The sequence below is a fragment of the Platichthys flesus genome, chromosome 7 (genome assembly GCF_949316205.1).
Source record: "Platichthys flesus chromosome 7, fPlaFle2.1, whole genome shotgun sequence".
Taxonomy (NCBI): Eukaryota; Metazoa; Chordata; class Actinopteri; order Pleuronectiformes; family Pleuronectidae; genus Platichthys; species Platichthys flesus.
Genome location: NC_084951.1, coordinates 24,679,065 through 24,703,286, shown reverse-complemented (window position 1 = coordinate 24,703,286; position 24,222 = coordinate 24,679,065). Strand labels below are relative to the sequence as shown.

The 24,222-nt window shown below is 44.9% G+C and overlaps 3 protein-coding genes across 5 annotated transcripts in view; 2 read left to right on the top strand and 1 right to left on the bottom strand.

The window, feature by feature from the left end:
- magi3a (membrane associated guanylate kinase, WW and PDZ domain containing 3a) overlaps positions 1–5,443 on the top strand; it is a 100,293-nt gene extending 94,850 nt beyond the window's left edge. The window contains exons 18-22 of one of the 2 annotated variants that reach the window (XM_062392161.1): positions 283–358; positions 512–649; positions 1,143–1,281; positions 1,565–1,657; positions 2,432–2,563. In XM_062392161.1, the coding sequence (XP_062248145.1) occupies positions 283–358; positions 512–649; positions 1,143–1,281; positions 1,565–1,617 (406 nt within the window). In that variant the 3' untranslated portion in view covers positions 1,618–1,657; positions 2,432–2,563. Of the gene's footprint in view, positions 1–282; positions 359–511; positions 650–1,142; positions 1,282–1,564; positions 1,658–2,431 lie in introns of both variants that reach the window. The other variant, XM_062392160.1, reaches the window with a different exon arrangement.
- A 609-nt stretch (positions 5,444–6,052) lies between these two features.
- On the top strand, positions 6,053–12,881 carry LOC133956830 (lysine-specific demethylase 9). The gene is made up of 7 exons (XM_062392164.1): positions 6,053–7,109; positions 7,754–8,400; positions 8,953–9,090; positions 9,645–9,787; positions 9,954–10,121; positions 10,215–10,323; positions 10,429–12,881. Exons 1-7 carry the CDS (start codon positions 6,554–6,556, stop codon positions 10,954–10,956), a joined length of 2,289 nt encoding a protein of 762 aa, XP_062248148.1. The 5' UTR covers positions 6,053–6,553; the 3' UTR covers positions 10,957–12,881.
- Positions 12,842–23,375, bottom strand: ptpn22 (protein tyrosine phosphatase non-receptor type 22). 2 transcript variants are annotated; one of them, XM_062392162.1, is made up of 26 exons: positions 23,068–23,374; positions 21,565–21,673; positions 21,309–21,382; positions 21,080–21,175; positions 20,890–20,928; positions 20,693–20,764; positions 20,472–20,531; positions 20,076–20,218; positions 18,031–18,097; positions 17,847–17,924; positions 17,627–17,713; positions 16,548–17,076; positions 16,368–16,475; positions 16,178–16,255; positions 16,005–16,076; positions 15,491–15,627; positions 15,380–15,407; positions 15,159–15,257; positions 15,020–15,076; positions 14,799–14,932; positions 14,637–14,664; positions 14,186–14,248; positions 13,822–13,925; positions 13,691–13,721; positions 13,522–13,596; positions 12,842–13,429 (listed from the first exon to the last, which is right to left on the bottom strand). In XM_062392162.1, exons 1-26 carry the CDS (start codon positions 23,167–23,169, stop codon positions 13,368–13,370), a joined length of 2,532 nt encoding a protein of 843 aa, XP_062248146.1. In that variant the 5' UTR covers positions 23,170–23,374; the 3' UTR covers positions 12,842–13,367. The 2 variants fall into 2 exon arrangements, with proteins under 2 accessions (XP_062248146.1, XP_062248147.1); XM_062392163.1 differs by lacking the exon at positions 16,005–16,076 and having other exon boundaries at positions 23,068–23,375.
- Positions 23,376–24,222: the final 847 nt, after the last annotated feature.

Here is a 24,222-nt window from a genome sequence, read left to right as displayed (position 1 = left end):
AGATGACTGCTATGTTGGTGCAGATCCAAAAGAATCCAGATCTAATGAGTTTAACTGTGGTTTATATGTGTCGCTCTTCTTCTGTTTATTCACTGCACAGCCTGAAATGTGCAGATCATAGTTTTCATCTCTGTCTCCACACTTCAGACTCTTGACTGTGCTATTCTCGGTGCTGACGTTGAATTCCCACGTTGCATTAAAACAAGAGTGAACAAACCCGTTATCTGAAGGAATGTGGGTCACGTTTTAACATGTTGTTTTTTGGTTGGTTGGGGGGGGTAGGAATGGTGACAGTGAGATGAAGAACTCTTTCTCACAGAGAGAGATGGGGGCACTCATCACATCAGGCCCGAAGCAGGTAGGACCAGAAACAGATAACTCACATCTTAATGAAAGGTATATCAGGCCCTAGATACATGCAGGAGGGATTAAGTGGGTTCGACCGGAACCCGGGACTTTTCCCTCTCAGGCCCGTTCAGCAGGTCTCACTCTCCGACTCTGTGAACCTCAGGGCTGCTTCGTGGTGGAGCTGGATCGCAGCCAGCGCGGCTTCGGCTTCAGTCTGCGAGGAGGCAAGGAGTACAACATGGGGCTGTTCATCCTGCGACTGGCCGAGGAGGGACCTGCTCTGAAAGACGGACGGATTCATGTGAGTTATAATGTGGGGGGGGGGGGCTCTATCCTCAGGATGAACCTTGCACAAGAGAAACTTTAAATCACACTAAAAGTCTCACTCAGGAGTTTTCTCATAATTCCTAAATAATCTCCCGAAAACTGACTTTTTAGATTCGATTTTTGCTATGTGTGGAAACAGAATTAGTTATCAGTAGTTCCTGTTTGCAACACAACACTTGATTACTAAAAACTAAACCAACCTTAAGTATTTTCTTTGGTTTATCCAATGCATCTTTGTAAAGGAGGAGAGTTGACGTATCTGAATTTATACACATTTATCCTAATCTCCTCGGAAAGTCTCATTCAAACTAAATCTAAAAAGATGTGTATCATGTCTCCTCCGTGTGCAGATTTTCAGAAAGCCGGCGTGCAACCTCTGCTTTCACTTCAGGCACTTCTCTATCTGTGCCTCACGTCTCTGTGTGAAAGCTGTTGTTTGAAATCTAAACTGAACTCATGCGTCACAGGTCGGAGATCAGATCGTGGAGATCAACGGGGAGGCCACGCAGGGCATCACACACACTCGGGCCATCGAGCTGATCCAGGCGGGAGGCAGCAAAGTTCACCTGCTGCTCCGACCCGGCCAGGGCCTGGTCCCGGATCACAGTGAGTGACAGCTGAGAACCGCATGCACACACACACACACACACATACACGCACACACAGACACAATACACACACGCTTTTGTATGGATATGCTTGATAGCAGGGTGCTGACCTTCTTTATTCTCATGCATGTGTTGCCAGCTTCTCTCTTGATCTACCTCTGTATCTGCCTCTCTCTCTCTCTCTCTCTCTCTCTCTCTCTCTCTCTCTCTCTCTCTCTCTCTCTCTCTCTCTCTCTCTCTGTGGCTGTCTCCTTCTACCCATGTCTCTCTTCCTCCTATAGGTCAGAACTCTTCTTCCACCCTGTGCTTCTACATGAAACCAGAGCATCACTAAAGGCCTCACTGCTTTTCTTGGTCTGTCCCTAATAACCTTGGTAAACCTTGAACTCCTTCTTCTTTTGCCTTTGACCTCATCTCCCAGATTCAAAGTGTCATTCTCTGACTTCACCGTCATGATCAATCCGAACTAGATTAGATATTTGTAAAACAAAACAGCGTAATGATATGTAGACTCTTCTCTGGCGGGTTGAACCAAAGCAGTGAGTCCTGGAGGAATGAACAGACCTGCAGGAGAACTGCGAGGCTTCAGATGAGATGCCACTGAACACACACTTCATCCAAAGTCTGGTCTTAACTAGATATTGATCAGTGAGAGGATCCGTGTGCGTTCACTGGCATGAACCCTTCAAATCCCAAAACCAAATCAGAGTGAATTTCCTCGAGTCGCTCCTCTTAGAAAAATCCAGAAGCTCATTTCGACTCCACCAAGTTCATCACTCTTCCTTTTCTCTCTCTGGTTTTCTGCTGCATAAACCTGCTCTCAATCACAGCCGTGCAATTCTTATCAGCTCCGGTGAAAATGGAAACGTCAGCGCCGGGTGAACACCAGCACCTTTTTCTTTGATGGCTATGTCGTCGGCTGATGTATATCTGAAACAAGGCATGAATCTAGAGGGTTATTACAAAGCTAGATGGAAAACAACTCCTCAACACTATCAGGATGCTGCTTTGCTTCTTTTGCATGACTTGTGACGATGTGCAGGATAGGCTCAGGGAGATTTTTAGTTTCTGCTGTGTTTTATTTATTGGGTGCACGTGTTTTCATCTCAGCTCGATCCTCGTCTTACTCTCCACTGCTTGCTCCACAGGTGCAAAGGACAAAGTAACCATTCCAACCTCAAGCTTTCCCAGATTCGCTGTATCTGAAGGACAGTCGTCTCCAGCCTCTCCATCCTCCCTCTTCTTCTCTACCTCGGAGCCGTCCCCGTCTTCCCCCAAATTATCCGTCACCGAGGAGCTCTCTGGGTTGGACCTCCGGGCGTCTGGGTCCCCGGGCACCGGTCAGGAGCACGGCAGGCCGGCTAACAGATCGAGAGGACAGCAACCTCCTCCCCACGACCACAAGCGCACCACCAGCCCCAGCACGCCCAGCTCCAGAAAGACCAGCAGGGCCGACTCCAAGTCTGCAAGTCCCAAAAGAGCCACTGAAGGCCTGAGAGATCCCGCAGAGCGCTCCCCGAGCCCGAGAAAGACCGAGCGAGGCCACAGCGGATCCTTGGAAGACATGAGCAGGGAGATAAAATCCCCGGGGCAGAGAGACCACTACTCCACCGGGACCAGGACGAGCTCCAAGAGGGAACATGACCCTGCTGTGCCTGTGAAGAACCTGGAGGAGCCCCACAGCCCCCGGCGTCCAGCTGGCCAACAGCCCAGAGTTCCCTCCGCAGAGGGGAAGGACCGGCGGTACAAGGAGGAGGATGCACCGTACCGGCAGGAGAGGGAGTCCACGGAGAGCGGAGACAAAGGCTGGGCGATTGCCGAGCGCCACAAGAAGGGCAAACGGGCCGAGCAAGAAGCAGCGGCACAAAAGTCTCACTCCCAAACACACAGGGAGAGGGCGGGGTCAGACGCCGACCCCGGCACCCTGAGCCGAAAGAGCGAGAGAGAGAAGGTGGACACACAACACCGGGAGAGCAAGCCCCACTGGACGACCGAGGAAGTGACCAGAAAGGACCCCAGAGGTTCGAGCAGTAGCGTCCAGGACCCCGGCTGCAACGGGACCACCGCGAGCAAGAAGGCTCCCATCACCCCAGGTCCCTGGAAAGTTCCCAGTTCGGCCAAGATCCAGTCCCGAGGGGACGCAGCATATGCAGATGTCTGAAATCTTTCCAGGACTCTGCATCTATGAAGATGAAGCTGAGCCTCTGAACATCCGGATATGAAGGATTTTTCTTTATCACGGACGAAGCAGATCACTGTGTGACCAGCAACATGGCTTCTCGTTGCTTGTCTGTTTCTTTGTTTGTTTACTTTCACCCAGTTTGCCTCGGTTGGTTTGCATCACAGCTGCTGACGTCCGATCCGACTCTCGTGCTCGCGCCCACCTGAGCGTTTGCATCAGATGGCGTCAGAGCCGATGTTTGGAATGCGACACTGAAGTCTCTTTTGTGCCAATCACAGACTCCGGTTTGAAGCAGCTCCGCCCCTCTGCTCACGTACTCGAAGGATCCTGGGTTTATGGGGTTTCATTTGTTTTATTTGTTTTTGTCACTTTTAGAGGTTTAAGGCACATTCCTACGATCCCTCAGCTTCTCTTCTTCCTGGCAGGACTGAGTCACTGTGGCTGCCACTGATGGATGTAGTAAAAAAAATGGTTTCTCTTAAAAATTGGCAGCAAAGGGATGACGGAGTGTCTTCTGAGTCATTTACGGCCTGTTCTTTGAGAGTGTGTGTGTGTGTGTGCGTGTGTGTGTGTGACTGTATTCACTCTGAAACACTCTGATCCCATTAGCGTACCAGAGGGTGGACAGACCACCCCCCCCCCGGGAGCTTTATATGCATCAATCAGCAGACCAGATACTTGTGGTTCTAGTTCTAATGTTTGTCACACGTGTGTTGATAATAAAAAAAAGCATAATGTAATTTATTGAAGTTATATATATGTAAACACAACTGTCAGTGCACATGTCCCGCGCCGTCATTTCACTTTTCGATGTGGATTCAAAGTGCAGAAATAGAATGTGTGAACAAGCGTCATCATCTGAAACTGTTCCAGCTTTCAAAATCTATGCATTCTATTTCTAGGAGTTCACAGCCACACGAGCCCCGAGTCATGTTGTCGTCTACTGTGTGCAGCTCTGTATTTTAGGTCTGTGTGTGTACGTATACAAGCTGACTGGTAGGCCTGTGTGTGTTTTGGATATTCGCTGTAGCATCGACTATACTTAATCAGAAGCATATATTATTATTTAACAAAAGCGATGACACGTATATTGATATCATTTAGACGAGTTGAATTGTACGTGAGTCGACTCGCTGAGAACTTTGAGAGATATTTTTATTGTGGACACAAACGACGTGTTGTCATCTCCTCACTCTAACCTCCAAATCTATTTTTGATCTATTTTTTTATTTAGTACGTGACCATCAAATGTGAGAAGGAAGAAAGAAAGAATAGCATGTGCTTTTATATATATATTTTGCTTAGCTGTTAATTATTAACAACACCACGGCTGTCACTTTTGTGTTATAAATAAATACCAGGCTCCCAAAAAGGAATGCAGTTAATCTACCACACGTGGAGGGAGGGAGTTTGTGGGTTTGGGGAAAAAAAAGATTTCCATTTGAAGTTTATTAAATTTAATTAAACAGGGACGTAAGTCGTTTTTTATTTATTAGAATCAGCTGTGCCCTGATCTGAAGGTAAATCGTAGTGTTGTTCATAACGGTGGAGGACAGCGACCTCTAGTGGTTCAAACCTGTGGCGTCATCGGCGTGCCTGTTTTTAAAAGATGCACAGCAGCATCTTCTCTGAGGCCGTTTACTAATTTATTGTCGTTGTGGAACGATGGGCTGCCGTTACGATTCACCGGTTCGTCCCCATGTAGGACACCGTGGCCTTGCATCGCTCCAACGTAGACAAAACAAAAAGAAGTTTCTTGATTTTGACATCATGGTTAGTTGTAAATGTTTATAAATTGTACAGCACCTGTATAAATACTTGCCTTCATGCAGAAAAAAAGTCTAAAAACCTCTGTAAATCGTTTCATTATTTTTCTAAGGGAACCGAGAGGAACAGGATATAAAAATGGGTGAAAATGAATAATGTGTTCATGGCATTCTGTTCATGCACTGATAAATAAAGGTTTACTGAAAAAACACGGCTGTGGTATTTTCATTTATTTTCGAGTGTCTGATCGAAGGGAAATTAATCCTGCTGCTTCTGTTTCAATTTTTAATATTCAACTATCTTTGCACGAAAACAATTATTCCACTCCGCTGCAGATACTTCCTCAAAGTAAATAAACAAAATCAGTTTGTAAACACAGACGATCCAATTTCTAAATAATGTTTGTTTTACTCTCTTTTTGGCCCAAATCTCATCTATCATTTTCCAAATCACCTCAGAGTTAGTGGTTTGAAGATCCTCTTATTTTAAAGCCCCCTGATATTTTGTCATTTAAGAAATCCAAGATGCCGACATGTTGTTCAGGCTGAACTCAGACCAGTGGTTCTCAACGTTCTCTTGAGAAGCTGCAATAAGTCTGAACACTCACAGAAGCAATCGATTAAAAAGAAATTGATTCAAATAGAGCTGTCTGTTTACCTTTTCTATATAAATCATATTCATGCAACTTGGTGTCGCTCTTTATTTATTTCCCTGAGGTTCCATGCACACTGTTTGAGAAACCACTCACTTTGACAACCTTTGGCCTATTATTACACACATATATATAACAAATAATATAACGTTATTAAACTGATTCCAGATAAGTCTGTACTTAAACCTTAGAACATGTCTTCACCGTAATATTCAAGTCTCTACATTGTGAGGGCTTCAATTTAGTTCTGTCCCCTAACGTCCCTCTATGCAACTGTGTGTCCAAATGTAGGTCCCCACAACATGAGTAATACTTGGAACACACACACACACACCCTCACACAAACACAAACAAACGCACACAAATACACTCACACACACATGCTCACACACATACACTCACACAAACACACACTCACTCACATACCCACTTTGAACCACTGCCTCTCGTGACGTCGGCCAGCCATGACGTCAGAGGAGCAGAAGTGCGTGCGTGCGGAGCTGCACGCAGTCGCTGCAAAATGAACTTCAACTCCCATGAAGCAGTGCGACGTAAACAAACTACACGACCCAGAACTGCGTGCGTCACGCGTGCGCAACGCAGCCAAAAGTGCTGGGGGCGTGCGCGCTGCGAGTCCCGAGACCCTTTAAATGGTGTGTACGTGCAAAGATGGCAGCTGAAGTGGAGCTGGTGCGAGAGAAAGTGGGAGACGAGCAGGTGAGGGACAGTCTGCAGAGGTTCATCAAGGAGAGGAAGAGGAGGAAGAGGAAGAGGGAGCTGTCAGCGGCCGGGCTGGAGAGGAGCGAGGAAGAGGCGAAGAGAGTGAAGCTCCACCATCATCACCACCATCATCATCATCATCACCACCACCACCAGCTGCAACAAGCTGAGCACCGGAGCCTGCAGCCGCATCAGCTGGAGAAGCATGTCCTGCACCACCAGCACCACCAGCAGCACCAGCAGCAGAGCCTCACTGCCGGGGCGAAGAGGAGCCTGCAGCCGGCTCTGCCTCCTCCTGCTCCCTGCCCTCCCCCTCCTCCTCCTCCGGTGCAGCTGCAGAAGAAGCGAGCCCCGGAGCCTCCTGCGCTCTTCACCTTCACGCCTCTCAAAGTGGGGAAGGCCAGAGAGGATCCGAGGGAGAAGCCCCGGGACGCGGAGCTCCGGCTGCAGCTGAAGAAGGAGAACACCGAGGCCAACGTGAAGCTCGAGCTGAAGAGGAAGAAGGGTGAGTGCTTTAAAGTTAAGATAAGAGGAAATAAGATAAGTTAAGTTAAGATGTATTGATCCCTTGTTCCAGCAACAGGTTGTCAGAAGAAAACATGTGAAAGTGTAAATCACAATAAAATAGAGAATAAAAACGCAGAGAATATGCACATGATATCCAGATTTACATATTACATAAAGAATATACATAATTTATGCATAGGCTCTTAGAAAAGACAGAATCCTTTATAAGTGATTTGTAGTATATTTGTTTTAAGAGCTTGCGCAAGACAGTAAGAGGTCAAGAGGTCAGGGGCGTTTTGGTTAGAATTTTTTTAATAATTAAATATCTTATTTTATTAATTTTATATAAATAAATATAATATATGATATAAATGCATATGTTACATGTTATTCAATATTTGCCTGTCCTCTTGCATCCTGTGGAGTTGTGCCGTTATTAAGAAGTAAACAGATATTTTGTTATTTTAAGGTTCATGACACTGGGTAGGTTCGGTGTCTCCTCCTGGATGATGATAAGAGAATATGTGTCCATATACCATTAATGATAATATACATTATGCTGAAGTTAGTGCACATTCAGAGCAGTGCTCAGGAGGACCAGGATCTCCCTCCTTGACTTTGTCCTCCTCCCTGTCCCTGCAGAGCCGAGGCCTCACAACGAGAACCTCGAGTCCCTGACGCTGGAGGAGTTTCTCCTGAAGAAGAGGAAGAAGAAGAAGAAGCATGAGGAAGAGCACCGAGCCAAGAAGGTCCGGCACACGCACAACAAAGCAGTTCAGACCGTGGGAGCCGATCTCAGCCTGACGATCCGCCCTGAGACATCTCGGCCCGGCGCGGTGAAGAGCCATCGCCAGCCGAGCAGAGACACTATCGCCAACCACCAGTCCTACCTCCATGCTCTCAAACTGGGTCACGTCCCCTTCCTGTCCCACCAGGACCACCACATCCGCAGCTCCTCCCTTCAGACGGGCACCTGGTACGGACGCCTCATGCACGAGGAACGCCAAGCCAACGGCGGGGGATCCGTGCTGCACGCCTATTCCGACGAGCTGGCCTGTCTCAGTCCGGCTGAGATGGAGAGCTTCGCCCAGGAGTTCCTGGAGTTGGCCTTCGCCGAGAAGCCCAGAGGAGCGGCCTGCTACGCCCTGGCGGTGGTGCACAGGGCGGCCGCCTACCTGCCGGACTTCCTGGACTACTTCGCCTTCAACTTCCCCAACACGCACGTCAAGATGGAGATACTGGGCAAGAAAGACATCGAGACCACGACCATCGCCAACTTTCACTCTCAGGTACGTGAGAGAGTTTCCACCGGATCACTCATCACCCAACGACATCACACAACCATGTTCACAGATCCCAGTCTCTTGTAAGAGCAGCGCCCCCGGTGGTGGTCAGCGGAACTAGCTGATTATTTTTGATAGTGGGTCAAAACTAGGGTCATTATTAATTTCTCAATTGGCTGTTTAGACCATGACATGAAATAAATAACAAGAGCGACAACTCCCATTAAATATATGTATAAGAAGATGTTTCAGTCCAACAGCAAAATGTTATTAATTAACTAATTAATGAATAAATTCATCATTTTAAATCTAGTCTAAAATGATGAATTTCGTCGTTAAATATAGGAAGTATTTGACAATAAATGTTTTGAACAGTGAACGGACCAAGAACAGACGGACAGTTGAACAACAAAATAAGTATCTTGTGTACAAGTATCCTTAAAAGTACTAAAAACCCTAATTGAGTTCATTTCTGAGTAGTATAAAATGTAAAGTGTAAAATGAGTATATATGGAGCTGGGACACGGTGAATGACACAAGTCGTTTCTCCTGTTCCAGGTGAACCGGACTTACTGCTCAGGAACCTATCGGGCTGGACCCATGAGGCAGATCAGTTTGGTCGGAGCTGTGGACGAGGAAGTTGGAGACTTTTTCCCGGAGTTCCTCGACATGCTGGAGGAATCCCCTTTTCTCAAGGTCAGTGGGAAACTAACTGGTGTATTTTAAAGAGCTCTGCTCCTTGGGGAAAGACTCGATGAAAGTCACCCAACTGTTCTGTGGAACTTCAGGCCTGATGAATCTGAACCACACCATTCACCGAATAGGACTCAGCTCCACTTCCTCTCACGAGACAGAAATGAAGCCAAAATATCCTGGATGAGGCGCGGCCATCTTGTATTTTTACTCATCTGTCATTTGTGACATTTCATCCCAGTTTTATTAGCATTGAATAACCAAACTTGAAAGAAACCATGTTTGAGAAATATACTTTTGACTCTTTAGTTTGTTCCACAGCTCACATGGAGGAGACAGATATGAGCTATACTGCAGCCAGCCACCAGGGGGCAGCATCAATTTGATTTGAAATTTGCAATAATACCACTCATATGTTTTTCTTAAGCAGACTTTAACTGAGATTCTAGTTTAAGCTCATTCCAACTGGTTTCAGCAACAAATCCAAAAAGATGGATTTCAACTTAATCTTATTCTCTTTTCATTGTGTGTGTGTGTGTGTCTGTGTGCACACACAGATGACCCTGCCCTGGGGAAGCCTCTCCAGCCTGAAGCTGGACTGCCGCTCTCAGAGTGACGATGGGCCGATCATGTGGGTGCGACCGGGGGAACAAATGGTTCCCACCGCCGACATGCCCAAGTCTCCTTTCAAACGACGCAGGTACAAACCGTCTTCAGAGGAAACACACAAAACCACTTCCACGTTCAGATCAGATCATAACCGGTCAGGGGAACATTTAAACATCATTTTCCTGAACAGTTTAGAGTCGGTTGTGAAGCTTAGTGTCTTATAGTCCCGCCCCCCCCTCGTATCTTTTTTGGTCCAGGTCTATGAATGAGATCAAGAATCTGCACTACCTGCCGAGGGCCAGTGAACCCAGAGAGGCTCTGTTCGAGGACCGGACCAAGGCGCACGCCGACCACGTGGGTCAGAGCTTCGACTGGCAGAGCACGGCAGCGGTGGGCGTGCTGAAGGCCGTGCACTTTGGAGAATGGTGAGTGCTGATGAGAAGTCTTCATCATCATCATCATCATTGTTGAGTCGTGGTGTGTGAGGAAGGAGGCGTCACTGTGTTTGTCTCTTGCAGGAACAACCGACCTCGGATCACCAAAGACGTGGTGTGTTTCCAGGCGGGAGACTTCAATGAGGTCGTCCAGAGGCTGCAGCTCGATCTGTACGAGCCCCCAGTGTCGCAGGTTAGAAGAACCATTAAAACCAGTTTGTGCGTGTTGTGTTTTTTTTAACCACCACCCTTAAAGGAAGCATTTACCGCTTTGATTTTAAACTGTGTCTCGGTGCAGTGTGTCCAGTGGGTGGACGACGCCAAGCTCAACCAGTTGAGGAGGGAAGGCATCCGCTACGTCCGCGTCCAGCTCTGTGACGACGACGTTTACTTCATCCCACGGAACGTCATCCACCAGTTCAAGACGGTGTCCGCGGTGTGCAGCCTGGCCTGGCACATCCGGCTCAAACAGTACCACCCGGAGGACAAGGAGCAGCAGCAGTGCAGCGACATCAGCCCCACCACGGGCCGGGTGTCTTTTTCCTCCCCCGCCAGGCCGGGCGCCACCCTCACCCCCTGCGCCAGACGGCAGAGTGAGCACACCCGAGGCGGAGTGGCCAAGGCCGAGGAGCCGGAGTTCCAGAGGCCGGCGACACCCCCCCGGGAGCCTCAGGCGGCAGCGCCACAACCCACCAAGTCCGCTCGCTCGCCCCCGACTTACCAGGACCTCCGCTTCTCCCTGGCACCAGTCCACCCAGGCTGCACGCCGTCAAAAGTGCCGACACTTCCAAAAGCGTTCGGCCACAGCACGAGGTTCCACGAGTGATCCTTCTCCTCCGATGAAAACCCTCTCTCCACTGTGGGACGAGCAAATGTTAAAGAAGTTTAAGACTAAAACTGAAAACTAGACTTCAGTCAGGAAGCATTTTGATTTGATTTAGTCTTCACATATTTTTAAAAGATCTTTAAATTTGGGTTAAAATGTCCCCGATGGGTTTTGCCATTTTTAATCAAATACAACAACTTTGAAAATGAAGGCGGAAGTTGGACTCACTTTACCCAAAAGAAACTTTACCTTTGCAACGTGAATCAAATCCCGACACATGTTGCAATGAGTGGATTTCATTTTATTTTGAAATACTTCTCTTGGAAATGGAGGAAGAGACGTTTTCTTCAAACTTTATTTTGAAACAAAGCGACACACAATGATCTAATCATGCTTCAAGCACTTTTCTTTTCCGTCCGCTTTTTAAGTTGCACATACTGCTCGTGATTCTTTATTTAAATTTTATATTGTTCCCTTTTTCTTACTCTTGAAACTGTTTTTTGATATTTAATTTATTTTGTTAAGATTAAATATTAAGATAGGAACACAGGTTAGTAACTGGTGATGAAGATTTACCATACTGCTCTAATAACAGGAGCTCCAGTGAACCTATGATGAATAATCATGTGGATGCCTTTGGACTTTAGTTTGTAAATATAACTTTATCTAGTTAATCGCTGAGAATATGTGAATCCAGACCGTGCACTGGTTCTTCATTTGATTCAAATCTATTTACTGGTCGTTGGTTTGAACTGGTGACGTCACTGGAGGTCGATGAAGGCTCAGCTGTAGAAGGAAGAACTGTCATGTTTTTCTTGTAGGAACTTTTTTACAGAAGGCATCCTACAAATCCAAAAAATACTTTTCACCTCCGTCAGTTATTTTGCTTATACATTTATTTGTCTGCTGGATTTTGCTTCAACTGCAGTATTTCAAGAAAAAAAGAAACTATACATTTTTTCAAATCACTTTTCTTTAACATTGTGAGGTACAACTTAAATCTTTCAAATTTGTTTACATTTTCACCGTGTTCCCAGGAAACTAATATCATGAATCTTGGTGATAAAAACTGCCAAAATACATTTGCCTTGATTGAATTGAAGGGAGTGATATAAGTCAGGTAAACTCTCCATGCAGAGCCGCTATAGTTATTTGTTCCAAGGAGGTTGTGTTTTAACCCTTCAGACAAAAACTACAGAACAGATATCCAGGGAAATTTAGTCAAAGGACCAATTCAAATGTTGGATGTGGATCGGATCAGGGAGCAGATTTAGGAAGAAATCTTTTGACACTTTTGTTGATTTTTTTCGAGAATCATTTCTGGATCTTGAGGGAAATCGTTTGGATGAGTGTGTTGCAAACTTGTGCCCAATAAAAACACAGACCGAGTGAATTTGACTGTGGATTCATTAGGGGACCGATGATCTCATGTTAATTCAAATGTTCACTTATTCTGTAAAATCTGTGATGACGTGAACCTGCCACGAGTTAGTGCCTTGTGCTGTGTGTAGGGTTTATCCTGGTTTCAAACGCTGAGGTGTGTCTGCTGGTGAGCAGGATGCAGCCATCGTGCTTTTATTTCAATCTATTTTCATTTTCCTGTTGAGTTTTGAATTTCCTGCGTCTGCTGCTCACCTGGAAGCAAAGAATTACTGCGTCATACAGCTACTGAATATTTTGCCTTGAACCCATTAGACCCTCGTCTGGAAGCAGAGTGGCTGTATCCATGTGTCGGGTGTCAAAGGGTCTGGACTCACTGAATCAATGTAGAAATAAATTGACGGTTAAAAATGTAAGTTGTTCTTTGCTGTTTATGTTTGTATTCCGGACATTTTACTGGAACCAATGGGATCCAGTCTGAAGTAGGAAAAAAAACGAGAATGCCTTGACTTTCTATATTTTTTAATAAATACTTTCTTGTGTAACCTGTTTATTTAAGACAGCTACATTTCATGCATATTCAATATGCATCACATTCACTGATATCGTTTTTCCACATGTTCCCGATTCTTTTGGAAGACGATGCTTTTAAAATCCTTTTAAAAAGAATCCAGAATGTCACACGTGGTTCACAGTGTGTCCCGTCAAACCCGTTTTTTTTAATCTCATGTCGAAATCACAAACACACACACACATACACAACCGAACATATATAGTTAGGAAAAATATATTTATCAAGATAGACACGTTACTCTATAGAGAGACTAGTTGTCCAACGGTCAAGCATCAAAATCCACTTCAGTGCATGTGCAGTACAAAAGGCACGAGGCAGGTGGCGAGGCACTTCCTGTTTGCTCTCGGCGAGGAGAGAGAGACGAGGTCCTTGTGGCTTCTCACGTCTGTGGAACGTCCAAATGTCTCGAGTCACCAAAAAAAGGTCCAGCGCTGATGTGTGGAGAGCAGCGGCCACCTCAGAACCAAGTATCTGGATGACTCCTCGGGCCTTTTGGTTTCCCAAAACGGTTTCCAAATCCTGCGCAGGGTCAAGATGGAGTCATTGAAAAAATTAAGATTCTGTGTTGAAATAGAGTAAATATGCAAACGTAGAAAGGACAGTGGACGCACCAAATTTAAAGGCAGAGGACAAGGTCGGAGGTGCAGCTCCCGGCTGAGTAGGAGGTGGTGGAGATGCACTTTTAGCTGGTGATGTAGATTTTTTGAAATGTCAGTGTCACTTTCACATTATAAATATAAGTGGGTTTATCGAGCTGTATTTGAAATTGGCTTTACTCACGGTTTTGTTTGTGTCTAAAAAACCTGAGACTCTGGACGAAAGGAAACAAAATAGATTTAGCTGAAGGCTCCAGTTTGAAACTACCAGTGATGTTTGTGAGTCTCTCTCTCTCTCTATCTCTCTTTTCTCACCTTTGTTCTTGACATCCCCTTCTCGCCGCCTCTGTCTGATTGGTTCCCTGACGGCTCGGCGCTCGGCGAGGGCCTGCGGTTCACATCGGGCGCTTCCACTCGTACTGATGAACAGAGAACCAGACGGAAACTGTGATGATTTACTGCTTTTAGAATTTGCCCCAATGGTTGATCATCTGCCACTCGACGTGTGTGTGTGTGTGTGTGTGTGTGTGTGAGTCACTTCAAGGGTTCACTTATTAGTGATGTGTGTGGCGGAAAAGGTGTATTTGTGTCAAGCGTTCACATGTGTATTAATAACTGTACGTGTGTGAGGTGAGCGTGTCAATGTGCAGGGGTCTGTTAATGTTCTGAGGAGACTCACCACTTCCTGCTGCCGTTACGACCACGGGAGGTGGAGCGATCTGCCAAACTGCATGGAGGGGCTCTGCAGAACAAACACACCGATCAACTGCCTCCACTGTTTCACATCAACCAACAACAAACCTGACTTTTTATTCATTAAACTTTTCTCCCTTGCTTTTGGTTTCTCAAGCGTGTAGATTCAAATATAAAAACAAATTTGTATATTCTAGCAAACACACTAAAGGCAACCCTGTCATATGAAACTAGTAAGTAGAAGTTTTGGATTTATTCCCCAAAACACAACATACTAAATAAATAACAAAAATGCAGTTATTATTTGAGCATTTTGAATGTGTGAATATGTTCTCATGTTTCTGAAGGTTTACGTCAGTAGTTTAAACATTAGGGCTCGTCACAAGGTAAGAGAAACACTGAGTTCTGCTGTTCCTCAACTTCCAGGTCCAACTTACCATGTCTTGAACTTTGAGCTCGAACACTCTGGGGGGAAAAGAAACGTTTTTTAAATGTTCGAACAAATAGAGCATTTTCAACAGAGCAGAACATAAGAAGATGTCTCTTTTTTTCAGGACGCTCTATAACCCTCATGCTGCTGCCCATTTGGTCATCATTACCTTGCTTCGGCTCATGACCACGTCGAGGAACTTCTTGGGCTGAGAGTTGCCGTCCCACTCAGCCGACAAACCCACTCTGTGGGAGGGATGTGCTGTTTCTGAGGGCTGCAGCCAGAGGGCAGGTTCCTCATGAACTGTTGGAAAAGACCAGAGTCAATTGAAATAAGAGGAAGGAGATTAAAAAAGAGAAGGAGTTGTGAGGAAGATGATGATGCAACTACCGGCGACTGTTTGGGGGTTGAAGGACTCTGGGGTTCTGTCAGTCCACCTGTTGACATCTGCACAATAAGAGAAACTTTTAATTTATTATCTGACGTCTTGTTTTTATGAAAGTTGAAATGAAAGTAAACTTCATCGTACTGTGAGGAGGCAGCGGAGGAGTCAGTGGGTCCAGATGAGGAAAGAAGGGATGAAGCTCTGAGGTTGAGTTTGGTGCGAGACTGAGACGTGTCACTGGAGCTAAAATACAAATAAATCATATAATAACATTAAAATCATATAATTATCATCAGCCTATTTGATAAGTAGACACTTTACAAACCAACAAATCCTGAACTTTGTGTTATAATAATATAAATTACCTGTGAGCGTAGTTTTCACCTTCAGACTCTACAAGAGAGAGAAGAATTTATACGTTTACATAACTTAGCATTCAGAATATGATTCAAGATTCCAGAGACTTTTATTCTTACTTTACTCCTGATCCAAGGTTTCTTCTCATGCGTGTTCACGCTCAAAGCTGATTGTGAGTCACCTGACCATTCGGAGGACGTTCCTATTCGCTTCAGGTTCACAGCTGGCGTGACCTCGGAGTTCTGCTCCACGGGAGCTGTAAGGCAAGCGACCATGATGTATTTCATTATCACAACAACTGTTTCCTGGTTTTTCTGCCTCAGCGCCAGCGGCAGTCAGTGGCAGGAGGTCATGTGATCCCAGGTCAAGAACGCCTTTTGGGGAATTTTCTTCAAATTGGGGACTAACGGTCATTTGGATTCAAGAATGACCTGATTCGAATTTAGAAGTCAGAGGTCGAATGTCAAGGTCACGGTAGCCTCTTGAACATAATATCGCAAGTCTGGGAATTTCTTGATATTTTGACCAGTTGTCACTCACAGATCAACGGATTCGATTTCAGTGGTTTGGGTCAAACTGCACTGGCTGGCGGAGGCGTGTGGATTTTATTGTTTAATGATGTTATCAGGTCACCTTGATCTAAATCCAGCTCAAAAGATTCAGCCGTTCTCTCTGGAAGTGGCGGCACAGGGGAGGGCGACCTGCCTGGGAATATGGAAACAACCATCACCGTTTATTTTTAACCAAAAGAAAAGGCATCAGTGTGAGTTCTCTATTAACAACAAGGGATTGAGACAGTTCCTAACCTTGCCACTCCCTGACAGCCTCAGCAGCAGCATTTTGAGGGATGATGACCGATAAACCTTCACAGGGATCTGACGGCTCTGAAAGGCAAAATCCTTACATGCTGAAACACTCAAGTTTAGATTTGCTGAAAGGGAAGTCAGACCTTTGATCATTGGACATCAGAGAAAAAGGAATAAACGTTTCACCGACCTGCGTCCACAGCCAGAACGTAGGATTCAGGGGTTCGTTCAGGTAACGGAGGAGGTGCCTCCTCATCTGGGTGAGGTGCCTCCTCATCCGTGTGAGGTTCTTCTGTACCTGCATCCGAGAGAACAACTGAGTTCTGCTGCTCTGCTGTCTGTGAGATTCACATGTGCATTGACCATTTACCTGAGGCAGGTATGTCATCTTCTAGAGGCTGATCATTCAGAGACAACGAGGGTGTGTGGAGAGGGTTGACTGTCCATGGTCTGGCGTCTTCAGCAGAGTCCATGGGAGCCTCCTCAGATAGAGGCGAGTTCATTGGGCTGTCGAAGTACGGATCCTCCACCATCATACAAATGGCGACCGCTGGTGAAGGCGGAGGGTTCAGCTGCGGCAGGTTATCCCTCTCCTCTGCTGCAGGGGCGCTATGGCTCGTGTGCACCTGCTGGGGCGAGGTCCCGGGTCCCTGCTGCAGGTCCCGGCCGGTGACCCCCGCGTCAGGAGAGGCCCGGATCAGGCTCCACTGCTGCTGGTCCATGTGCTTCTCCCTGGATGTCGAGGCAATGAGATCTTCCGGAGTGGAGGGCGAGGGATGGTGGAGCTGTGGTGGAACATCCCTCTCCTCGTTCTGCAGGGGCTGAGGCAACAGAACCAGCTCCTGGTCCGGAAGCTTGTTTTCAGAGTCAGGCGTGACAGCACATGAGACCATCGTCACCTGGACAGTTTGAAAGGTTGAGTGTGAGTCACAGCAGCGCTTGAGATTAAGCAGAAGTCAGAACTATATTGTTCTCAGGTCTGTAATGTTGTCTACTTTCCAGTTACGTCCCTGCAGCCCATGTTTACCATCAACAGCTCGTTTCTGCGGATATGAGTTACATCTATGAAGCATTTTGTTGGTTTGCACAAGAAGTGGCACGGGCTCATGCAGGAGAACGTTAAATCGCCGTTGACCAGATTTTTTGAAAGCCTGAATGACACGGAGCACGTTGAGGACAGGAATGAGGAACAGGAATTCCCCCCCCCCCCCCCCCCCCCCGCTGTGCACTGTGTCAAGAGTGGCAGAAAGAATGTGGCATCCCGAGATTCGAGTGCAGTAGCCTGAAGGCGAAACAGACAAGCAGGGAGCGAGAATACGGTTTTAGCTCCGAGCTGCAGAGACACAACCTTTTTTAATCCATTCATTCATGTATTCACACAAGCAGTGATTGTATTATTGCTTCTGTGACCTCCGGCTCATCACAACTTGGTGTTTTTCGGTTGCTCACCTCATTTCTGCATCTCTGTGCGTCCAGGGCGTGCAGGTATCCCTTAAACAGCAGCTTGATGGTCCTGTACACCAGCTCGTACTGTTCCTGAACAGCACAAACCTGCTCTGTGAGTTTTGCTTTCTCGTGACGCACGAATCATCACAAGCTCGTTTACAGAAGGAAGCTTGAGCTGACGTAAAGAATTTTTTGAAAAGTGGTTGTGCTTTTGAAAACTAACCTTGGTTTGAACCACTGACGGCCTCTGGGTCCTCATGTCCTGAACCAAGTCGTAGATCTTGAAATCTGCAGTGATCATCTGGAAACCGACACACAGAGAGAACGATGGTGCTCAGATGTTCCACTGTTGTAATGTGCAGAAAGTGTGTGTGTGTGTGTGTGTGGGGTGGGGGGGTACACGTCACCTGTTTCTTCAGCAGGTTCCAGGTGTAGTCGATGGCGCACAGGGCTCCTGTTCTGCCGCAGCCGGCGCTAATATCAAAGCAGCAGGAAGTCACTTTTTGAATCACTCAGCAAGGACACGTCAACATGAGTCCTCAAAAGATTATTACTTCTAGTTGAAGACGACGTCCGGTTCAGGCTTATTTAGGACACCGATAGGTATGAATGTGTGAAACTTAGTGCAGTGTGACTGAATTTAATGGGACTGTTGGTGGAGAAGTGTGTTCTTTTATGGTATGTTTCTTATTTGTGTTATTGTTTTGCATGAGTTCTTCTTCTTCTTCTTCTTCTTTTTCTTCTTCTTCTTCTTCTTCTTCTTCTACTTCTTCTTCCTATCGTTTGCTTTCTAGTCACAGTCTCATTTGTTATTCATACTTATTGCCTTCACCACACACACACACATTCAATACTCTGTGTTGAAAGTCAGTTCCTAATTAAGCCCCTGTGAAAAAACCATGCTCACCTCAGTTGACTGATTTTTTATTCTGTCTTCAAATGAAAAAAAATGTAAGTAAACCGTGCTTGTTTTTCTCAGCTCTCAATTAAAGAAATGTGGAGATTCTTAGCTCCTAGTTTAGATTTTCCTCCAAACAGCAGCAATATATTATTAAGTCACATTAATGAACCACAAGGGAAGAAAATTCTTTAAAAATCTAAATCAAATTACAGCTGCAAACTACACATGAAACTGAGTCGGACAGGATTTGATTAAATGATATTCTAGGGAACTACTGACAGGTGATGGTGTTGAAATATTTCATTGCAGATTTGAAAGTGTAAAGGAACAAAACTTGTGAGCATGTTGCTCTGGGTTCATTTTGCAGCAGTGAAATCTCTCCGACGCGACTCGACTGACTCATCGTCCTCAGAAAGGTGTGGGGCCTTTCATGGTGGGGTGTGCTTTCAATTCACATTTTTATTCAGCTGCTTAATTCGTATTCCTTGTTTCATTTAGTTTATGATTCTTAAACTCAAAAGAAAAACATCTGTTACATTAAATGTACTTTAATATACCGATAACACACCTGTGGGCACATTTCCCATTACGACACTAATTTAAAATTTATCACGCTGTAGGTGAATATCCATCTTAGTCTTTGTCCGTCATCTACATCTATGAGATTATATGAAAGTAATTTTCTTTAAGTAATCAATAATCAATGGGCCATTGTTCCTGAGACCTGACCAGAACATTGAAGACACATTTCCTGTTTTGTGTGTGTGTCAATGTTAGTTATTAGTAGTTGATGGCAGTGTTAATGTTTAATGTTTGAGTATAACTTTTCAGAAAGAGGGTAAATGTGAGTTGAGCGTAAGTAGACTTAGGGGAAATGCCCACATTTATAGAATAAAGTTGTAGCGGGTCGTTGGCTAACCGCCTACACATGCTTCCTGTTTCAAAGAAAGAGAGGAAGTGCTTAACCTCAAAGGCCTAACACGGGGGGACATAAACGCTGCCCACAGCCAACACATCCCCACAGGAGCTAGTCCATCGGACCAAGTGGTGTTCATACTTATTTAACTGTTCATCAAACAATTAGAACAAAAGTGATAATAAGCTTTGTTGATTTAGTGCCATTTAAAGATGAAGCGTAAAATTATATTGTAAAGTTAGTTTTAACGTGTTTAAATAGAAACAATTTAAAACTGCAAAAGTCCCCTTGAATTCAATCTGGCTGCACCATAATGTGGCTGATTGTTTTTCATCAATTATTCACCGGGAAAATGGTGATAATGTACTGTCTTCTTCCCTGACTGATGCCACGTCCTCTCACAAAGTTCTGTGGAGACACTTTTAGTTGTCTTTGTGAAATCGTGCGTACAAACAAACGGACAGAGGTGAAACATAACCTCATTGGTGAGAGTAGCGGAAACTATCTTTAGAATAAGAGGCACTCAGAAGAGTAAGTCTATTATGTATGTCCACGTTTTTTCAATTTGCAGTGTGTTGATCTCTCACGGCCACCGCACCAAGGGAACCTTTAAATGCAATGAGGGCGAGTCTGACCTGCAGTGGATGCAGATGGGGACGTCATCGTGGGCCTGGTAGGAACGCATCTCATGCAACATGTCCAGGATGGGGGGGATGGCGTCGGGCACGCCGTGATCTGGCCAGTTCACATAGTGCAGCTGCTTCAAAGTTCGACTACACTGGAAAAAAAAAAAGGTAGGTTATTAAAAGGTCACATCTTTTAATCATTTTATACTTTTACATATCTTACCCCACATATATGTTGATATTAAAACTGATCATTTACACAAATAACAAAACACATTAAGAGATCCTGTAGATTTGCCTGTAGTCTCTAGGATAATTCATAATTTCAGGTGATAGTCTGTTTCACTTCTCAGGAAATGGAACAGTGACAGTTATGGTCACAGTCAGGATATAAACACTACTTACATTGCGGAAAGTCACCCTCAATGTCCTTGTCAAATAATCTCCTTTAGATTCCTCAGAGTCCTGTCAAAAAAAAAAAAAACAGCAGATAACGTGAACGTCTTCTCTGCTTTATACTAGAAGTATATATAAAGAAAAGTATGAATTAAAAATGGATGTTATATGGCTCAGATAGAGTGAAATTATAATTGGAGAGTGGAATGGTGCAACAGTGAAATACTCACACAGTGAACTGTGAACGGCTCACACACAAATGGCTGCTCGTGTTTCTGTGGCCAGTAGCGCTCGCACTTTTTCTACAACAGCAAAAAGACAAAGCTATTTTACAATGTCCCACAAACCCAAGTGTGCAAGGTGTTGAAACTACACCCAAGAAAAAAAACACATTGAGAAAACAGAATAAGCATCATTGTCATGTTACCTTCCCCATTTCAAATTCTCGACAGGCCATCACCACGACCTGTGGTCAAACAGGACGATAAGAGACAGAGTGACAACCTGAGTGACAAGATCTTTAACTGAGGTGGAGGAGATCAAAAGGTCTATTTAGGGAGCCGTAGTAAAAATGATCATGCTTATGTCCATAGATTACAGCTGGGTCATACACATACCTGTATGTTATATTCCCAAAGCATCCTGAAGAAGTCCAGCACCGTGTGGGGCAGGGGACCCTGAGTAGCGATGTACGCCCTGGACCCCGACACCCCCTGTACAAGAAAACACATCGTCGAGATCATACAAACAGTATGAGTTACATGAATGTAAAAAGTACATATAATAATTCAACAGGAAGTTTATATGAATAAAGCGATTTTTTTTACAATGACACCGTTCATTTACCTTGATGAAATTGGCGTTGATGTAGTCTGTGTCATTTTTAGTTGTGAAAATGAGCTTTACTCTGCTGTGGTCGACTGAAAGGAGAGAAAAATGAAACGTCACACAACTCAAGAGCCATCAACTGAGCACAAGAGATTTTTAACAAAGAGAAAAAATAAATGAAATTATAGAAACCTAAATATGAGGAGATTAGAATGAGAAAATGTGGTAAAAAAACAAAACAATAATATAATAAATTATTATGACAACAGCTTACAGGGAACAATGTCCTTGTATCGGTTCTTCTTGGTGTTCTCCTGCTTGTCTGCTGTCTTGGTGGTGAAGATCTTGTCAGTGCGATACTTGGTTGACTGGCTTTTCAATCTCTGAAAGACATGAAGGAAATTAAATCTAACTACGTAACATTCACAGAGTCTCGGTCATAATTCCAAGAGGACTTGGTCAATTTGTCTGATGCTGCTCTCTTGGGGTACTGGAGTCCCCCAAGGATCGGTTCTTGGCCCGGTTTGATTTACTATTTATATTCTACGGTTTTAAAATAGCTTTTTTAATCTTTTCTAACCAATGTCAAACACAAAGATCTTCGAGTTACTCAAGTGTCGGCCTGTCTCAACAGTGTAATTTAGAATTTAGCTATAGAGTTATTATTTATCAGGATCTTCATGGTGAAGCCCTTCAGGACAGACTGGTAACAGTTCCTTTCAGTTCGGTTAAAGTTAAGGGAGACAAGACCTTAATAGTTTCTGCTCCTCATTTACTGATAGATTACCCAGTTCACTGAAATAAAATAAAAAAATGTTCTCTCACTTTCATCAAACCAATATGTCGCGGTTTTGTATAATATTTATTTTGCTTCTAATTCTTTTTTCAATACTCAATTCTGTTTTGGTGCTTTTAAAGTGAAGAAGTTTGTAACGATTGCTTTTTAAAGTGCCAAATAGGTTTTTCTTTACGAATGGAAGGAAAATGACATGTGACCTATTGCTCACAGTCAGTTTGTGTGTGAGTCATCGCTTGATGACCAGAATCTGTGAATCACTTCTCCAGAAACTGACACGGTGGCTCACAAACCCAGAGGATTTCCATGTGGAACCTACAGCGTGGAGGGTTTGACACTGAATCTCACGGCACGTCCATGCTTACGGGACTTTGTTGAGGGACACTGGGCTTTTTGGTCACAGATTTTCTTTCTCAGTTGTAGGCAGTCTGTTTTAGGCCTTGTAGACCATCTGCACTGCCGAAACCACAAAGTGCTTTTTGTTCTTCGAGGAAGTGATGCAAGAGATCCCTTCTGAGGGGCCGTGGTGCGAGCAGCATGACAGCAGCATGAGCTGTCCTCAGGCACTGGCATGTCACCCATCACCAAGGCACCAGCCCACAGATGTTGATGTCACCCTCAGGCTCGAGACGTCTGATGCATATTTATTCTATGCACTTATACTTGTGTGTTAATGAAAATATAAGTGAACAAATCACAGTCTGTGTAACTAGTCTTTGTAAGCCCTCAGGGGAGTCAGTGTGTCTGCCTGCAGGGCTTAATGGTCATGTGCCTTTAACGACAAGCATCAGTGAGAAGAGGAAGAACAAGTCTGGTGTTGGAGCTGTTAATGCAACAGCAGCCTGTTACTTCCCTGAAACAAAAATGTGGAAGATTCACTCACGCTCATTCAGTTCAGACAAAACAAACTTTGAGGCTTCATCCACGATACCACTCCCCAGCTTTGAATTTCAACTATAGGAACATAAACCATTGACTCACAGAAAACTCCCCAGCAAAGCCATTCGCTGCGTCCTCATCGGTTGCCTCCTGTCTCTCCAGCTGGTCCAGGAACGTCCTCAGTACCCTGGCCTGCTGCTCCATGGCTGGCTGTTCACTTCCGGGGATATGACACCTCTCATGTCAGGTCACAGAGGTCCTCGTCCACGAGTCATGGAGAACAGTGAGGTCGTCAAGGCTCGGGTTCAGGGCTGTGGGACCCCTGCTGCTGCTGCTGCTGCTGCTGCTGCTGCTGCTGCTGCACAGAGCACCTCTTTGGTGCAACGCTCACATCAAGGAACTATTGTGAGGGACTTATTCAAACTGTCTGAGAGGAAGCAAGAGTTAACTAACAGGTTCTGTGGTCATATTTAAAAAAATGTGCCGCACCCCCTTTGGTGTCTCTCCCTGGGTCCTAGAGTCACCAGGGTGTTTGATTGCTTTGCAGTGTCACAGAAAGGAATGAGAGGGAAACACCCACAAACAGAGGAGGCAGCACGCTTATCAACAGGCGTGAACAGCTGTTCCAGCCCCGAGGAACAGCTGTAAAACACGAGCGGAGGAGGGATGTGGTTGGGGATGGAGGCGAAGGGAGTGGTGAAGAGAACAGGAAAATCCAGTTCTCTCCATTTCTGTATGATGAATTTCCACAGTACGCATTTGTTATGATAACCCAGCTCCCAGTAATTGAGATGAACTAGTGACCGCTTAACTCTGCCAAAACTCTAATGTATTTATTTAGTGTAATTTTGGGGCAGTCTGGTTTATAATTTCCCTTCAGGCTGAGGGCCCAATAAAATGAATGAAGCAAAAATAAATATTAATGCCAATGACAATAATAAATGACAATGAATAATGATAATAATGATAATAATATGGTGGTGACATCTAGTGGTTTTGTGGAAACATAACACTTGCAGCAATTCTTCCTCTGATTTGGTTAAATTTAGCAAGTGACACCACAGTTCACGTGATTTAGTGTAAAAAAGGTTTTTAAATATTTGAAAACAAATCAAACTGTCCGTAGACGAGGTGAAAATGCAGTTTCCTCAAATCTCACAATACTTTAAAGAGGCTTTGACAAATTTCACAACCTAGGTTAAAAGTGACCTAATTCGAAAGCAGGACATGTTAGTATGTTTGTTCAGTTCGTGCAAA

Bases quoted from the DNA above. Each gene is read 5' to 3' on its own strand.
- LOC133956830 (XM_062392164.1), top strand. From the start codon at position 6,554: ATGGCAGCTGAAGTGGAGCTGGTGCGAGAGAAAGTGGGAGACGAGCAG. The intron at 8,401-8,952 runs GTACGTGAGAGA...CTCCTGTTCCAG, and splicing joins TCGCCAACTTTCACTCTCAG to GTGAACCGGACTTACTGCTC. The intron at 9,091-9,644 runs GTCAGTGGGAAA...GTGCACACACAG, and splicing joins AGGAATCCCCTTTTCTCAAG to ATGACCCTGCCCTGGGGAAG.
- ptpn22 (XM_062392162.1), bottom strand. From the start codon at position 23,169: ATGGAGCAGCAGGCCAGGGTACTGAGGACGTTCCTGGACCAGCTGGAG. The intron at 21,383-21,564 runs GTAAGCTGTTGT...CTCTCCTTTCAG, and splicing joins ATACAAGGACATTGTTCCCT to TCGACCACAGCAGAGTAAAG. The intron at 14,249-14,636 runs GTAAGTTGGACC...TTTGTTCTGCAG, and splicing joins AGCTCAAAGTTCAAGACATG to AGCCCCTCCATGCAGTTTGG.